At 41.0% G+C, this 18,185-nt stretch overlaps 1 protein-coding gene across 7 annotated transcripts in view; it reads left to right on the top strand.

Moving 5' to 3' along the window:
- Nucleotides 1-18,185, top strand: part of TRMT9B (tRNA methyltransferase 9B (putative)) — a 60,821-nt gene that overhangs the window by 27,662 nt on the left and 14,974 nt on the right. For all 7 annotated transcript variants that reach the window (XM_073902381.1, XM_073902383.1, XM_073902385.1 and 4 more), the window contains 2 exons: nucleotides 4,336-4,533; nucleotides 16,881-17,035. In XM_073902381.1, coding sequence (XP_073758482.1) covers nucleotides 16,882-17,035 — 154 coding nt within the window. In that variant the 5' untranslated portion in view covers nucleotides 4,336-4,533; nucleotide 16,881. The remainder of the gene's footprint in view (nucleotides 1-4,335; nucleotides 4,534-16,880; nucleotides 17,036-18,185) is intronic.

Below are 18,185 nucleotides of genomic sequence, written 5' to 3'. Positions count from 1 at the left end.
GGAGCACTGGGTGTTATACACAAAGAATGAATCATGGAACACTACATCAAAAACCAATGATGTAATGTATGGTGATTAACATAACAATAAATAAAATTTAAAGGGAAAAAAAAGAAATGCCATTGTTCCTTTTTCTACCATTTCTTCTGTAATCTCTCTGGTGTATCATTAAGGGCTTTTCTGTATAGGGTAGGGAATATTAATTAGAAGAGCATACTGTTTCACTTGCCTCATTACGTAGAGGGAATAATACTCAAAGTGTCACTCCAAATTATAAAAGCTAATATTGCTCGTTGTCCATATTTTTTATCAATAAATCATGTGCTTGCTTCCTAGTATTGTCATTCAGTGGTTGTTCTGTGCTACTCTTGTAGCAGCCTGTAGCTTCTTGAGAGGAAGGACCACCCATGTTCTGCTCCTCTCATAGCTACCAAAACAACTGTTGCCTAGTAGGGACGCAGTCAGTGTTTCTTGCATTAAATTTAATTATGGTGGAGCTATAATAGCAGCACATGGCTAACCTTTCCTCTGATACAAACATGTACGAGGGTTAAATATTAGGGATCCTTGGTGTTCTAACCTCATTCCTTTTCTTAACTCTGCATAATTTCTTTTGGTTTAATCCACTCCCATGGCCCTAACTGCCAAGACGTGGGATAATGGTTTTGAAATCGTGGGATAATGGTTTTGAAATGATCTTTAGTCCCGCAGGTGCTCTGGAGCTTCATATTCATTTTACTTTGTTGTCTTCCAGACACGATGGAAACAATATATCCAGCACCCTCCCTCTGATTATTCCCTCTGATGGTGGACCTTAGCACCATCTGAAGGGCCATCGTTTTTATTCTTCTATTCCTTTCTACACATATTTATACAATAGACCTTTATTGAGCACTGTGTAAATTGCAACACCCAGCAAAAATGCAGCCATCATAAGCTACATTGTTCCTACCTGGAAAAGACTGCAATCAGAGGCCGTAAGGGGTATGTACAAACAGCCCATGCCAGTACATGAAATATAACCTGTTACTGATCATGGCAATTCAGAGTCAGTTACCAACATCCAGTCCTTCTTATATCCTATTTCCTGCAGACGCATAAATCTTAAGTAACCTTCTTTGATAGATTCACATGTATTCCAAACAATGGTTCATTGGCTTACATATAGTCATTACCAAAGTTTCATTTTGTTTGCCTTCATTATCTCTCCCACTTGGTTTTCAGATGGTGGTGGTAAACCTTAACAATGTCAGCATTATTATTATTACTGCTTCCTCTTCAGCGTGCTCTTCATCTGTTCCCCAGTCCTATTAATTTGATCCTTTCTCCTTAATATCCCTTATGTTTGGCCTTACATGCCTAATATCATACCTAAAATATTTAACTGGGTTCTTTCTCTATCTTCATTGTGAACCTGGCTGGGCAATATGAGCCTACACTATTGCCAAAGGAGATTTTTTAAAATTTAATTCCAGTATAGTTATCATACAGTGTTACATTAATTTCAGGTGTACAATATAGTGATTCAAGAATTCCATATATCACCCAGTGCTCATCATGACAAGTGCACTCCTTAATCCCTGTCACCTATTTAACTTATCCCCCCACCCACCTCCCCTCTGGTAACCATCAGTTTGTTCTCTATAGTTAAGAGTCTGTTTCTTGGTTTGTCTCTCTCTCTTTTTCCCCCTTTGCTCATTTGTTTTGTTTCTTAAATTCCACGTACCAGTGAAATCCTATGGTGTCTTTCTCTGACTGACTTATTGCACTTGGCATTATACTAACTCCATCCATGTTGTTGCAAATGGTAAGGTTTTGTTATTTTTTATGGCTTAATAATATTCCTTTATATATATATATATATATATATATATATATAGATATAGATATATATACACCACCTCTTCTTTATCCATTCATTAATCAGTGGACACTTGGGTGGCTTCTATATCTTGGCTATTGTAAATAATGCTGCTATAAACATTGGGGTACATGTATCCCTTTGAATTAGTGTTTTGGTGTTTTTTGTTTTTGTTTTTGTTTTTGTTTTGTTTTGTTTTTGGTAAATAGCCAGTAGTGTGATTATTGGAACACAGGGTAGCTCTATTTTTCGCTTTTTGAGGAACCTCCATACTCTTTTCCATAGTGGCTGCACCAGTTTGGATTCCCACCAACAGTGTAAGAAGGTTCCTTCTTCTCCACATCATCCTCAACACCTGTTGTCTCCTGTGTTGTTGATTTTAGCCATTCTGACAGGTGTCAGGTGATATCTCATTGTAGTTTTGATTTGCATTTCCCTGATGAGTGGATGTTGAGCATCTTTTCATGTGTCTGTTGGCCACCTGTATGTCTTCTTTGGAGACGTGTCTGTTCATGTCTTTAGCCCATTTTTAATTGGACTATTTGTTTCTGGGGTGTTGAGTTCTGTAAGTTCTTTATATATTTTGGATACTCTTCATTGGATATGCCATTTGCAAATATCTCCTCCCATTCCATAAGTTGCCTTTTAGTTTTGTTGATTGTTTCCTTTGCTGTGCAGAAAATACATTTTTTTTTACTACTAACTTTCCAGAGATATAGGGCTAATATGGTAAAAGGACTCATCTGAATTCAACATTTTTAAAAGATAGATACTATCCTCTTTTGTCTTTGCCCAACAGCTTCTTGGAGAAGATAAAATGATTCACACATTTTCAATGGGGACAAATTTGGATCATAATTTAGTAAACATAAGGAAAGTCAATTATATGTATAGGTGTTGAAGGTATGATTTTGGCATACAGAAAAGCTTCCCCACCCCTGCTCCCATCCAGGTAGCTCACAGATGCCTTCTGCACTGTCTATAATTCCTTTCATTGGCTACTATTATGGACTCATCTTCAGGGGCATACTGGAGAAGGTTAATACATTTAGGCACTAATGCCTGAAGGAAAGGTGCATAGCCAAGTTGGCACTGACCTGAGTGCCTAGGTCAGGGCATGCAAGTGTGGATCCAAGTAGAGAGCATTTCTTTTCAGGACTAGCATGAGGGCTCAGTAAACAAACATCATCTCGTTTATGATAAAGGCAGGCTCTAAAACTGCATGAGTAAAGATGAGATCCTTTGACAAATAGCTCTTTCAAGACCCTTCTTAAATGTTTTTCCTAAAAAGTCAACCCTTGGGGCTCTCAGTGGTGCAGATCATATACCTGATACGATGGAGAGATGACTGAGGTGTAAATGTATAGGCATATTCTGAGGACCCAAAATAAAGCTTTCCAAAGCACCCCCAGATCAGTGATTCTTAGATAGGGACCAAGACTGGGGTGGTGTGGAGCACAGGGGGAAGTTGGGGGAAGCCACGTGCATGCCACCCCACCATCCTGAGAATCACTGTCTATAATGGAGGTGCAGTTTGTGGTAGTGAGGTGTACGTGAAAAGAAAACGAAGACTAGGGAACATGGCTGAGAACTTGATCTAGATTAAAGTCCATTTGCTTTATTTACAGAGAAGGAATCAGGTCCCACTGTATTACAGAACTGGCTTTTCCTACCACACAAGGCATCCCTCCAGACCTCATTTTATACCCCAAGATTTCTACATTACAAAGTGCTTTTTGGCATACAAGGTCCATCTTTTTTTTTTTTTCTTTTCCAAAAGTAACTAAGAGTCTTCTGTTGGGTTTCCTGACAGACCCACTGTATGATGAGAAAAGAAAATAAATGTGAACAATGAAGAATAAGTAGGAGTATTTCTCAAAGAGATGTGCAAATATTGAGCAGTTATATTGTACTGGAATAATTTAATGCAGTTTGGTAACATTGTCTTAAATAGTATACATTTCCTTAGACCATGGGATTCAGAGTTGACTCTCAAGGCTTGTAATTTTTCTAGGAACAAGATGAGATCATTCAATGTAATTGTGGGAGAAAGTACTGTATATTTTATAGAAAGCTTAGGAATTAGGGGCACCTGGGTGGCTCAGTCGTTAAGCCTCTGCCTTCGGCTCAGGTCATGATCCCAGGGTCCTGGGATCGAGCCCCACATCGGGCTCCCTGCTCTGTGGGAAGCCTGCTTCTCCCTCTCCCACTCCCCCTGCTTGTGTTCCCTCTCTCACCATGTCTCTCTCTGTCAGATATCAAAATAAAATCTTTGAAAAAAAAAAAAGGAAAGCTTAGGAATTAATTCAGAAACACCCCTTATATTTCTGGCATTGTCCACATAGTCCCAGTTCTTTCTAATCCCTTCTTCTCCGGGTAATTTATGCATGGGTCAAGAGGTCAACCTGGGCTGTCGCTGGTTCAATATTTGTATTTTGCAAAATGACGTTTAGTATTTGTGTTTTTCCGAATAGAGCCTGTGTTCCCTTCAGAGACTCATGCAAAGTGCTTCATCGCGTGAAGGACCTCGCTATTTGATTTCACTCGACGGCTTTTCATTTACGTTACACACTGACAAAGTCATGAGCCAAAACTGTCACTCTCTGAGGGTAGAAACTGCCATGCTTCACAAAGGCAAGAAGTAATTTTCCTGTAATCACAAGATGACTCAGGTTAGTACCTTTTAGCTCTTACTGCAATTCAAATAACATGAGGATTTTGGGGCGCTGGGCAAACCTCATTAGTCCCCATCGCTATAATTTTAAATTTATGATAATGTGATATAAAGTAAGTTGGAGTTTATTTTTGTACAAGGTGGTAAAAAGAATTTGAAAATAGTTGTAGAGGGTGAGTGAAAATTCCAAGAATGTACTTAGTATTTTTTAGGGAACAAAATGCTTTTCTAGGAAAGAGCATTGTTAAATGATAACTGTTATCCTACAAAAGTTTGCAGTATCATCTGGACTTGAAATATGTAGATGTTAAGTTTGAAGGATCGTGGATTAAAAGGCAAAAAATCCCAAAACCTAGGTATTTTATAATTAAGTCTTTGAACTATCATGACCAACTTGTATCGTTATGTTAGAATTGCAATTTGAGCAGGTCTTTAAAATTTAAAGCAGAGTTTTATGTTCTCTTTTTTAATATTGTGTCTTCTGTGGCATTTATAATGGGAGAACCGTTTGCAATGCTTATATTTACTTTTAGTTACAAAAACGTGACTTCTGCATGCCTAGGGTCCATGCGTGAAACAGCCTCTGCCGGGGCAGAAAGTCATGAAATAGGAAACACAACTGGGAAAAAGCTCGGTCCTAGCCCTGCTTCCTGTTGGTCCCCAGCAGGGCCTTTATGATTTCTGACCAAAGACTTGAGGACCGGTTTGTCTGGAGTAAAGTACTGTTGTCCTGCGGAAGGAGCTAAGGAAAGGGCTCACTGATGCCCTGGTTCTGGTTAAATATTGAGTGACTGCCCTGTGTTCAGCACTGTCCTAAGACAAAGGAAGGTCCTAGTCCAGTTCCTGCTTCCAGGGACTTCTAGTCTCATTAGGCACATACACAAAGTTGAGAATTCAAGATGGGATCAGGAGAAATGTCCCAGGAGTGATAGAGATAATACATATGCTGGATACAGAAAGAGTGGGAAGGCTGGTTTACATCTGTGGCTCTCCGTGAAGTCTTTATGGAGGAGGACAAAGCTTGCTGGACTTCGAAGGCCAGGTGAGATTTTGGAAGGGGAAGGTGATAGAGCATTTCAGGTGACAGAGGACAGTCTGTTGGCTTTAGTGAAGCCCTGAATGAGGAGCTGTACGAGTCCCGCGCAGGGAAGGGTGAGGAGAGGTCTTCAGGTGGAAGCTGAGAATTTGAGATATGGTGGCTCCAAGATAGAAGTCTGGGAAGACAGGCTGGGACCAGGTTGTGGAGGGCTTTGAATGCCAGACCGAGGAGTACAAGCTTCTTCCTGCAGAGAATAGAGACCCCTGAAGGGCTTTCAACCCTATTAAATGGCCCTTATCCATTATCTGGAAAATTATCCAGAATTGACATGAAACAGAGATTCTAAATTGCTTTTCTTGGGTTCATGGAGGGAAAACGACAAGCTGCAGCCATCAAGCCGGGAGTAACACGTATACTGTGTGGTCCCTGCAAGCCACTTTTTACCATGGAAACGTTCAGTGTCTCCAGCAAGTCATGATTAAAGGAGGGGTGGGGCAAACTCCCAGCCTTGTGGATATGAGATGTGGGGGGTGGGAGGAAGGCAAGGAGGACAGAGAGACCGGAAGGCTGCAGAAGCAGCTCCGATACTAGGTTGTGGCAGTGCAAAAGGAAAGGCGGAGAGACAGCAGAGATGGCAGTGGTAGTACCACAGCTCTGATCTCTTAGGCTAGCGCTGGGTCCCACATGATGCTGCCATCCCAGCATGCTCTAGTACCACTGGGCTCCAACAAGGGTCCTTTCGTCGTCTATTTGTGGCAAGTCCTCTTGGGGAACTGTGGCAGCCACAGCGCGACTTGTCCACTGTGGCACCCCCCGAGGTGAGTGCCGTGGTTGCGAAGACCCATCCAAGTCTGTAATAAAGTCCGTGGGCAGCAAACGTCAAAACAAACTCTTCGTCGGGCATGAAGGACGGAGTTGTTGGGAGTGTACTAAGTCGCTGACAGAAGAGCTACACACCAAACCTCAGGAAAGGCAACACTTGGAAGAAACCTGAGGATCTTTCCTTTAGGGTCGTGCCATTAGTGACTGCGTTCCAACTACCTCTTACCAGTTTCCCAGGGGAGAGAGACTGTCCTAGATTGGATCACGTGTCCACCCCTTGGCCTATGTGACTGGCAGGCCCCGGCGTCACTTGGAGTCTGAGACAGGGGCAGTTCCTCAAAGGAAGATCAGATAAGCAGAAATTTTAAAAAAGTATTTAATCTCTGGGGCGCTTGGGTGGCTCAGTCAGTTAAGCATTTGACTCATGATTTCAGCTCAGGTCATGATGTCAAGGACCTGGAATCAAGCCCCATGTGGGACTTCATGCTGAGTAGGGAGTCTGCTTGGGATTCTCTCTTCCCTGCCCCCCCCCCCACGCACACGCTCTCTCACAAATAAATAAATAGTATTTAATTTCTAAAATGTCTGGGAATATAGATAATGGTCATAAAGTGTATGGCCTCAGGCTTGGGGAGAGATCAGATATTTTGCAGAATCTCAGGTTTCCCAAATAATTTTTTCACAACTACCTTTGGCAGACCCTCTGCTCTTTCAAACTAAAGTCTTATGGTTTAAGACAAACAAACAGATATGAACCAGAAATTACCCCCAGCAAATACCTTCATGCCTTCATGCTTTGGGGTCCACACATTAGTGTCTTTTCTCCCTCCCTCTCTCCTTCCCTTCGTTTTGTAGCAGTCAGATCTTCAAACACATCGGGAGACCTGAAGTGATTTATTTGATTTCTATGCCTTATCTGTGATAGAATTTCCAAGTTTGCTACTCTCCCTGAAAGGCAGGTTAATAGGGCTTAAAAAAAATTTATTTGAGAGAGAGAGAGAGAGAGAGCACGAGCACAAGCAGGAGGGCAGAGAGAGAGAATCTCAAGCAGACTCTGCACTGAGCGCAGAGCCCAATGTGGGACTTGATCTCATGACCCTGAGATCACAACCTGAGCCAAAACCAAGAGTTGGTTGCTTAACCAACTGTGCCACCCAGGTGCCCCCAAAGGGCTTTAAGAAACACACTGGCTTGCCCAGCTTTCGTCAGTCTTTGAATAGATACTTCTTATAAATGCAATTTAATTGAGTTCTAAGGTGATGATCCCAATTTCTCATGCATTCATTTGGAGATGTGTTATCTTACATACAAGCAGGGCTCACAATTTCCTTTTTAACAATTTCCAATCACACTGGAAATGAACATAATACATTAAACTCCAGCATACTACAATTCTAGACTTCTAGAGCAAGAGCTTTTAAGCTTTTTGGCATTATTTTGAATTTTAATTTTTTAATACAAAGGTTCAAGCGAATCTCTCTTGTAGTTACAAGTTGTCCCACTCTGATTTCCATTAATGATTAATATTAATACATTCTATGAACAATATCAGAATGTAAATATCTAGTTCTGAGCCCTAATTGGAATAGATACAAAATTAATAAAAACATACAATTATATATTTTATCTCTTCTTTATTTTTATCCCTATGAAATTGGAACTCTTAGATCTTTATCTACTTTTCCCACTTCCCGTGTCTTGCTTCTTTTGCATTAACATATAAGAAGCACATGATAATCATTCAATATATATTTGTTTTCCTTTTTCTTCTCCTTCTTTTCTCTTCCCCTAGTGCCTTTCCCCTTTTCTTTATCATTCCATTTTGCACCTTTAAAAAGAAAAACTGTAGGGACACCTGGGTGGCTCAGTCGGTTAAGCATCTGACTCTTGATTTCAGCTCAGGTCATGATCACAGGGTCATGGGATTGAGCCCCCAGCGTCAGGCTCCATGCTCAGCGTGGAGTCTGCTTGTCCCTTTCCCTCTGCTCTTCCCCTTGCTGTCTCTCTCTCTCTCAAATAATTAAATAAAATATTGAAAAGAAAAGAAAAACCATATTGGCACATATTTTTGGCTCCTTCTTTGTTTTTTGGGGAGCCCTGTTTCTTCTATTACATCCGTGTTGTTCAAGTGATTAACTGCCCTCCTATCAATTAGGCTCCAAATTGCTGTTTCCTTGGTTCTATGGCTTATAAATATTGTGAAATCGTTCCGAAAGATTTTATTCTCCCATAAGCTCAGCAGGTTTTTCCAGTAAGTGCTCTTGCAGAGAGCCATATAAACAGCTGGCTAAACATTCCAGCTGACCAACATAGCAGTAATAAATCAGGAAATTTCAGTTTGTCCGATCATTTCTAACAAGGCACTGAAGTGTCTGAGAATTGTCTTAATGAGTAACAGTAACAATAGAACAACAAGGTAGTGAGAGAATGATGGTAAGTAAGAATTGGACCCACATGCTGTTAGAAAGCTAAGGATAAGGCAGCATCTCTCCTGGATTCTTTACATAATTTCTGTTCCCATCCATTTACTGAGATCCATAATCCTCATATATCATTGTAGCTCTGCTACTTGGAGGCTGGAGCTAACATAATTCATCCTTAATTTCACATTGAATATTTAGGTAAAGCTATTCAGTATTTAGTAAACACATGAATCTAGGGTTGGTAAAGTGAGTTTCTTTTCTTGTAGCAGACCAATTAGACACTGCCCTGATAGGACATCTTTACTGAGAGCAAATGGACTTTATTCTTCACTGGTTACTGGATAATCTGGCATGAGACATTATCTTATTTAAATTAATAAGAAATCCTCAGTTAATTTCCCTAGACCATGTCCTTAAGGGTTATTTGTGAATCAGAATTGTTAAATGTGTGGTTGTTGAAGTCACAGTGGTTGGGTCCACGTCCCAAGCATTGGGTTTATCTCTATTTGTTCAGGTCATTTTTATGTTCTTTAAAGTCTTACAGTTTTATTCCAAGGAAAAGAGGAGAGGAAATCCTCAGTTAAATTTCATCTGAGCTAAGAACTCTCTCAACAGTTTCTGTATATATTATTACATAATCTAATTTCATGGGACTATTGCATCAACATGGTACCCTAACTCATCTTTGACCCTAGTGATCTCCAGTTTCTAGGTGTCCCCTAGAAGGCACCAAATGAATGACATTCATTCTTCCTGGCAATGGCAGGACAGGGCTGAGAAAGGATATTCTGCTCAGCTTTGAGTTTTAAAAATGCTTTAAAGTTCATAGTAAGACAATTGTCTGAAAGTAAAAGGATTTTCTTACATTGAAATCTATAGGGAAGTATATATGTGTACACTTAGATGAATTTTCACAAAATAAGCACACTTGTGTAACCAGAACCCAGATCAAGAAATAGAATATTACCCACACCCCAGGACAGTGCCCCCCCCACTCCTTTGCAATTCCTATACCCCGAGGTTGCCATGATTCCACTTCTAATGGCACAGATTTACCTGTTTTTGCACTTTACACAAATGGAATCCTATACTCCGTATTCTTTTGTGTCTTTCTCTTTTCACATTATATTTAGGAGACTGAACCATCTCATTGCATATAGTCGCAGACTTTTCATTCTTATTACTCTACAGTATTTTCGTTGTATGAATCCATGGCAATTTCTTTGATTCTTCTATTGACGACAGACATAATGCATGGTTTCCAGGTTTGTGCTGTTTTGCAGAATGCTACTGTGGAAATTCTGGACTGTCTTTTGGTGAATTTATGTGAGCATTTCTTTTGGATACATATACACATACATAAAGAGTAGAATTTCTGGGCCACAGGATATGCATATGTTTGGCTTTAGTTGTCACTTGCCAAAAGTCTTCCAAACAGGCTGATGCAATTTACACTTCTACTAGCAGCATATTCTAATTCTGGCAGCTCCATGTTCTCACCAACATCTGGTATCTTCTGTCTTTTTCCTGTTAGCTGTTCTCTCGCATGGATGGTGGCATCACACTGTGGTTTTAATCTGCAGTTGCCTGATATGAACGAAGATGGGCACCTTTTCATGTGTTTCCTGTTCATCTCCTGCCCACGGTGAAGTTCTGTGGGTTTTTTTTGCCCATTTTTATATTGGGATGTTTGTCTCTTGCTTAATGATATGGAAGAATTCTTTATATTCTGGATACAAATCCTTAGTCAGATGTATGTACTGTGACTATCTTTTTACATCCTATGGGTTGAATTTTCACTCTCCTACTGATGTCTTAATTTTATTTTATTTTTTTATTTTTAAAGATTTTATTTATGTATTTGAGAGAATGAGAGAGAGAGAAGAGTGTAAGCGGCGGGGGGTGGGGTGACAGGAGGGGCAGAGGGAGAGAGAGAGAGAGAGAGAGAGAGAGAGAGAGAGAGAATCTTAAGCAGGCTCTACAACCAGCACAGAGCCTGATGCAGGGCTCGATCTCATGACCCTGACATCATGACCTGAGCCGAAACCACGAGTCAGACGCTTAACCGACTGAGCCACCCAGGTGCCCTGTGATGTCTTAATTTTAATATAGTCTAATTTACTTATTTGCCCTTTTACGGTTAGTTCTTTCTAGGACCTGTTGAAGAAATCCTAACCCACCTCAAGGTTATATAGAAGCTGTCTTTTTCCTCTAAAAGCTCTACTGTTTTACCTAATAGCAAGAGAGTTTAATTTAGAAATGTCATTGGTAGGTACCTGGAGACAGAATTAAATAAGAAAACAAATGAGTATGTTTTCCATTGAGCCAAAATGTGGAGGACTGACTGTAGAGAGAATAATGGTGCAGAAAGAAACTCAGGGTAAAATATAACAGAAGTTCCCATCACAAACAAAAGACAAATCCCTTCTGGTGACAGGGCCATGAGCTTCGAGCCTATTATCCCAGTTTCTGAGCTGCCTTTCTAGGGCTGGTTATGAAAGGAACTGTCCTGAGAATATGCAGCTATGGTGACTCCTCCCTGGGGACAAGGAGCCACTCCAGGGGACAAAACAAGGCCTCTCAGAGTTCTGTGTGGGTCAAGTGCAGTGTCTCATCTCCTTGATGAGATACTAGGAATATCTTTTCTTGGGAAACCTTTTCAGCTCCTCTGAATGTTTTTACTCTTTATAAATGTGTGTGATAGGCATATAGTTTTACAATGATCATTAAAAGTAATTCATTTTTTATACTCATTTCAAATTTCAAAGTTGCATTTGAAATTGTGGGTGTTGTCTCAGTGTGCACCTATCTGTCCCTGTTTCTTTGTCCAGAAACACAGCATGAAGAAAGACTGAAAGGTCAGAGGGATGGCTTATAGAGGGACATAGGAAACTTTGCAGGTGATGGCTTCATTCTTTATCATAATTGTCTTGTGGCTCCCCACATGCATATGTATAAAACTTATCAAATTGCACACATTACAAATGTGCAGTTTGTTATACATCAATTATACCTAAACTGTTAAAAATAAAATGATTTAAAAATATTGTTTATTTGCCTGGAGTTTCATTTTTCATTTATTCATTAAACATGGTTAGACCTATTTAAGACTGTGCTAGATACTATGGGCTAACCAAAGATGTATATTTAATGTTGTTTCTTTAGAGTTCAGAATCTGGTAGAATTACTTAAGTCATTATAATACTTTGTAGACTATGAAACATTTCAGGTCCTGTGGAATTTAGGGATGAAGGAAATTACATTTATTTGAGAAGTCTGGAGAAAACCACAGGCAAAAGTCACTTCTTGGCTCACAATATTAAGTTTTAAAAGATGGGATACAGTACTATATTCAGTTTTCTCCCAATTTTGTTACATCTATAGTAAAAAGGAAAATGTTAATATTTATGAAGGAAAAAATTTAGACACACTCACATAGTAACAAGGTATCTTCTAATAGAATATAACTGATAGTTTTTACTTTTTCATTACCTATTCAACATTTCTTAGGTGAGCTGTTTATTCCCTTTATTTTGGCTTAAAACACCCATGCTGTCTGTGCATCAGGGACCTACACTGCTGGTTCCATGATTTTGCAGAGACATGGACAACGGTACTGGAGCTACAGTATGCTGGCTCCTAAAGCTTCTGCCCAGACATAATTCACACCTTTTCTGATCATATTTAATGGTCAAAATCCAGGCTTTGCCTGAATGAAGTTGGGTGGAGAAGTGTTACCCTAATCACATGCTCCGAACGGGACAACCAAGTATTTGTGACTTCTTAATGATGACCCAGTTGCTAGAAGAATTGCTGATATCCTTCTTTTTGTTCCTCTCTCCCTGGGAAACACATCAAGCCACTGACCTCTCTTGTTAGTTTCCTACCACTTTCTCTCCTCGCTTCCATTTTCCAAGGAATATAGGCTAGCCATAGAGCAAAACCCAAAGCTCTTAGTATAAGAAGTAAGGCTGGATTAGAGAGGGCTCTTGCGGGGGTCAGGTCAGAAACCCAACCAGTGTAAGTACAAAGGGGAACTGACAGACTCCGAGGTGGGTAGGATAAGGAGTAGCCCCCAGGACTGCAAGAACCAAAGTCTCAGGGAGTAGAACCAGGACTTTATGCTTCCCGTGTTTATTCTCTCCCATGTTTGTCTCTCATCTGTTTGCTTTGCCTGACTTCATTCTCTTCTTCTACATGAAGACAGCTCTTTTCCACGTGGGGGAAACATAGTCACTGGCAGCCTGACCTTCACATCTCTCTAGCTCTGTGATGCCAGGGACAAGACCACTGGGTTTTTTTGTTTTTTTGTTTTTTTGTTTTATTTTTATTTTGAGAGAGAGTATGTGTGTGTGAGTGAGGTGGAGCAGGGAGGGCCAGAGGGGGAGAGAGAATCTTTTTTTTTTTTTTTTAAAGATTTTATTTATTTGACAGACACAGTGAGAGAGGGAACACCAGCAGGGGGAGTGGCAGAGGGAGAAGACGGTTTCCCGCCAAGCAGGGAGCCTGATGCGGGGCTCGATCCCAGGACCCTGGGATCACGACCTGAGCTGAAGGCAGATGCTTAATGACTGAGCCACCCAGGTGGCCCAGAGAGAGAATCTTAAGTAGGCTTCACACTGGGGGCTTGATCTCCCAACCCTGAGATCATGACCTGAGCTGAAACCAAGAGCTGGATGCTTAACGGATGGAGCCGCCCAGATGCCCCAAGGCCACTGGTTCTTTAGTTCCACATGGAGATCTCTCCAGAAAGGACTCTAATTGGCTCACCTGGTATCACCTGCCTACCTTGGACCAATGATTGTGTCCGGGATACGATACCATGATTGGCCAGGCCTGGGTCACATGCCCCTCCAGGGAGGACAAGATATGAATTATCAGAATAAGGGGGATGGTGCACTTGGTGGGACAAATAAAAACAATAGCTACTCTAGTCTAATTAGAATTAGATATGCCTAGGGCGATCTTTTAAAATTGTAAGTCCAATTATGTTACCCAGCCCCCCCCCCATCTACCAACTGAAAACTACTTTCTACTTTCCATTGCATTTAAAGTAAAACCCAGGGCGCCTGGGTGGCTCAGTTGGTTAAGCGACTGCCTTCAGCTCAGGTCATGATCCTGGAGTCCCTGGATCGAGTCCCGCATCGGGCTCCCTGCTCAGCGGGGAGTCTGCTTCTCCCTCTGACCCTCTTCCCTCTCGTGCTCTCTATCTCTCATTCTCTCTCTCTCAAATAAGTAAATAAAATCTTTAAAAAAATAAAATAAAAAAAATAAAGTAAAACCCAAATTAGTTCTTTGAATTTTCAGTGCACTACTTCTTCTGACTTCTCCTTACCTTCCAGATTATTTTACCTTCTCTCATGACTCACCAACAAGGCATCAGCTAGCTACAAGGGCCTAAAATTTGACAGCACACAGGTTAAGAAGCCTGGCTAAACCAAACCCTATATCCCCAGGCTCACCTTGAACCCTGTGCTCTTATTTTAGTACTGATCTCACTAGCTTAATCACATTACCTAATTCACAAGGAATTTGCCTATTTGTATAACATTCATCTGGAAAATATTGCAGGAAATTTAAATCCAGTGTTAAAAATGTCACATCGGAGAGCCCCAACTCTACAAATCAGGTTCACAGTCAGCTCTTTATTCTGCAGTATATAATCTTAACTTAAAATGCAATAAAAACAAAGTGGAGTTCTGTTGTTCACACACTTTAAAATAGGTCTTTGTTTACAGTAGAGGCCAAGCAATTTGGGAGAGGACTTAGAGGAAGGTCTCCAAGGGGTACTGTTCAGGTACTACAAATTCTGAGCTTGTAGTTGGAGCCAGATTGAAGATAATCGAGTTTATGCTGATTGCCACTTGACATGTGCAAGTACAAGAAAGTAAAATGTATTTGTTCTAGGGTTCCTCAAAATTGCATTGCCTAATTTGATTCCATGAGGGGGAAAAAGTGTTAAAGAGACTTGAGTCTAGGGAGATTTTGATTAAAAAGAAAAGCACTCGGCGTTTGGGCTTTTCTGGTGTGTAGGCAGTTACAGGCAGCCATATGTTTACTTTGTAAATTCCAGTTGAGGGTGCAACATAAGCTGTTTCAGTTTGGGTGGAAGTTTTGTCAGGCCTCACAAATGAGATTTGTACTGTTAGGAGTTTGCCAGATTTTTTTGCAGGGGCTGTGGGCAGGTCCATGGTAATTAAGGAGAGTCTACTGCTAATTTGTTTTCGTAAGAGTAAATCCTGAGAAGCTCTTCCTTGCAATAGAAGGAATGATGGAATTAGAATATCATCATTTGGTGATGATTATGGTACTGTTTTGGGCAAGAATCACCCATGGGTAGGGTGCTAAAATTGGTGGATGAGACTCTGAGAAACAGGATATTTATGTAGTCTCAAAGTATCTCTCCACAAGATATTTCTTAAATGCAAAGGGGAGTAAGAAGGGAAGGTACTTTGTAGTTCCTAATGAGACACCATCTTATTCAAGTGCTTCCTACTTCCCAGGGTGGGGGTGTAAGAGGATGAAGGGTGGGAAGCGGGACGCAGGGGCTGTCTAGAGCCTGGGCCGTCTAGAGCCTGGGCCCTTCTCCTGTCGCTCTCTCATCTGCAAGCTTGTGAGTGTAGGTCCCTCTCTTCCCACACGCCCCACGGTCACTCCCTCTTCTCCCAAAGCCAATGCCGCCTTCTGTGGTCATGATTAGATTCCATTCTGGTTATGTTTGTTTGTTCCTTTATTGACGGTCTGCTGTGTGCAAACTCCAGGGGATTCAGCGTTAAATAAGACAAGCCCTTGATCTCTAAGATTTTCCAGTTGGTGCTAGAGGAAAATATCGAATAAAATATTATAGCCCTTTGTATCTGTAGAGGTATGCATGGGATGCACAGGAGTACAAAGGGCCGCACCAAACTAGCTGATGCTCTCAAATCATTGAAAATACTTTGATATTGATTGGTAAAAAGCCACAAGCTGAGCCCCTGGCCACTTCCCTGGGATGCTCTTCACTCACATGCCTCAAGAGAATAATGAAAAGATTAAACCCAACACAGCAGAGGCCTCTCAGACTGCTCTTATATTTTTCCACTCCTGATTGCCTAATCCTGCATGAAAGGTCAGACAAGGCTTTCTGGAAGAGGTGATGTGCATGTCAACAATGAACGAAGTTAGCCAGGTAAAGCACAGCATCTGTTCAGGCCCCTGGATCAGGGAGAGAACGTGTCGCATCTGAGAAACCAAGGTACACTGAGTAATACAGCTCATCTGATGCTGGGGAAGGGTGGTGAGAAATCGCTTCAAGAGGTAAGTTAAGGCCAGATCAGAAAGAGCCTTGTAAGCCCCACTAAGACACCTGAACTTGATTGAACAAGCTATAAATTGCCTGTGAAGAAGTTTGAGATGGAAAGCAACACAACTGGATTTATGTTTTAGAAAAATAGTTGTGGCGTTAAGTGAAGGAAAGCGGTTGAGGGGCAAAAGACAAAAACAAAAAACCTGTTAACAGACTGTGGAAGTAATTCACGCAGGAGATGAGCACCTCTTCTAAAGCAGAATTAGTATGGAAATAGATAAATGGTTGGAATACAAAAACATTAAACCTGACTTTTTCCCTATGTGACTACAATAAATTTCAAAGACCTGTTAAAAAAAAAAAAAAGGTAGAATCAATAGGGCTTTAAGACTGGATTGATGAGCTACCTGTTATAAAATTTTAAAAACATATTTAGCATTAGATAGAATAATTTTATCCAGAGTGAACCATTTGGTAAGCCTTTTATATATGCTTCCAAAATGAAGAGTTGATCTTGCACAGGAACTTAGGGTGGCTGGCTCATTTCCAAACCATTATTTTCCGAAGCTCTGCAGGTAAAAACTCTGCATTTGCTAGCCTTTGGACAATTATGGTGGGGTTACACTGCAGGTTTTGTCGTTCGCAGTGCAAAAGAGAGTGAAAAAACAGTACAACTTTGACGGTCGTAGGTCCCCGATTTTAGGAAACCCGCATCCTCCATCAGTATCTCTGGTGCGTACTCTGACCTGCATTTCTTGGGGTGGCCCCGTTCCCAGGATGGATCATGAAGCTGCCCAGCTGGAGAAGCAACATGTGCATGATGTGTATGAGAGCACGGCACCTTACTTCAGTGACCTGCAGAGCAAAGCCTGGCCTCGGGTCCGCCAGTTCCTCCAGGAGCAGAAGCCTGGCAGCCTCATCGCTGACATAGGTAACCCGGGCTTGTGCCCCGTAGTCTGAAATATATTCTCTTGTGCCTTTCCTTTTCAGATGCATCTCACATTTCTGTTCTAACCAGAAGTCTGAAATTGTGTCCTTGGCCTGCCAGTACCTAGACTACTCAACCTTAGAGCAGAAATTCACCAAGTCAGAAAGTAGGAAACTTTTTGAAATCTACATTCACACAATGGTGACCTTTTCGAGAGCCTCCGCGCACGCACATCCTCCAACAAAATCGACCTGACATGGAATGAATAAATCATGACTGAGATGACTGTGGGTGAAACTGACCATTTAAAACTTGGAAACATTCACATTTGTAAATAACATTCGGTGGCTCACCTTGACTGGCTCTCTTGCCTTCTTCTACAGAAGAGTCAGAATTGTGGGATTACACAAGAGGTCCCGTAACCTCTTATTAGTCTCATAGATCCTTTTCCCTTAACTATTCTGTAGGTCTTTCATTATTAGAGCCTTTCTTTAATTAGATCATATCTTCGTAATCACTGATTTGCCTGGAGGACTTTGGCTCAGTATCTTTCTGAAGCAAGAAGTGGTAAACCACAACCCAGCAGATCTAAGACTAAGGTTTAAGACATGGTAGGATTCCCACTTGAGGCATGCCCACCTAAAACTGCTTTCCAGCAACTGCGTGCAGACTGTGCCCAGGAGAGTCATAAATCTGCAGTTACCAATTCCATCTGATTTGACATTTACTCTAAACATTTACTCTAAATATTAGTAAGAGAAACAGATGTGTATCCATGGCTTTTAGCATATTAAAGGTGGTATGAGCAGGGTGGAATCTGGGAAAGGGATGCATGCCATATAGAAACGGAGAGACTTTGAAAACTATATCGTGTCGACTTTTAAAAATTAACTGCAGTTTCAGAAGATACAGTGAGTTTGGAACTCTTACCACCCTCGATGTCAGCAAAGTGCCAGAATCTTAAAATCAGTTAGGAAGAAAAGGAACCATTCCATTAGTGGCTTTGGGACAACAGTATAATTATATGCTACTTTCTCATACCTTACCCCCAAAATTCCAAATGAAGCAAAGATTTAAATATGAGAAAATGAAATTGTTAAAGGACTAGATGATTGACAACTAGATTATTTTTAAAAATATCCTCAGAGGCAAA

The sequence above is a fragment of the Callorhinus ursinus genome, unplaced genomic scaffold, assembly GCF_003265705.2.
Source record: "Callorhinus ursinus isolate GAN/ISIS: 27379988/994484 unplaced genomic scaffold, GSC_fseal_2.0 scaffold17, whole genome shotgun sequence".
NCBI lineage: Eukaryota > Metazoa > Chordata > Mammalia > Carnivora > Otariidae > Callorhinus > Callorhinus ursinus.
This window is presented reverse-complemented; position numbering and strand designations above follow the sequence as displayed.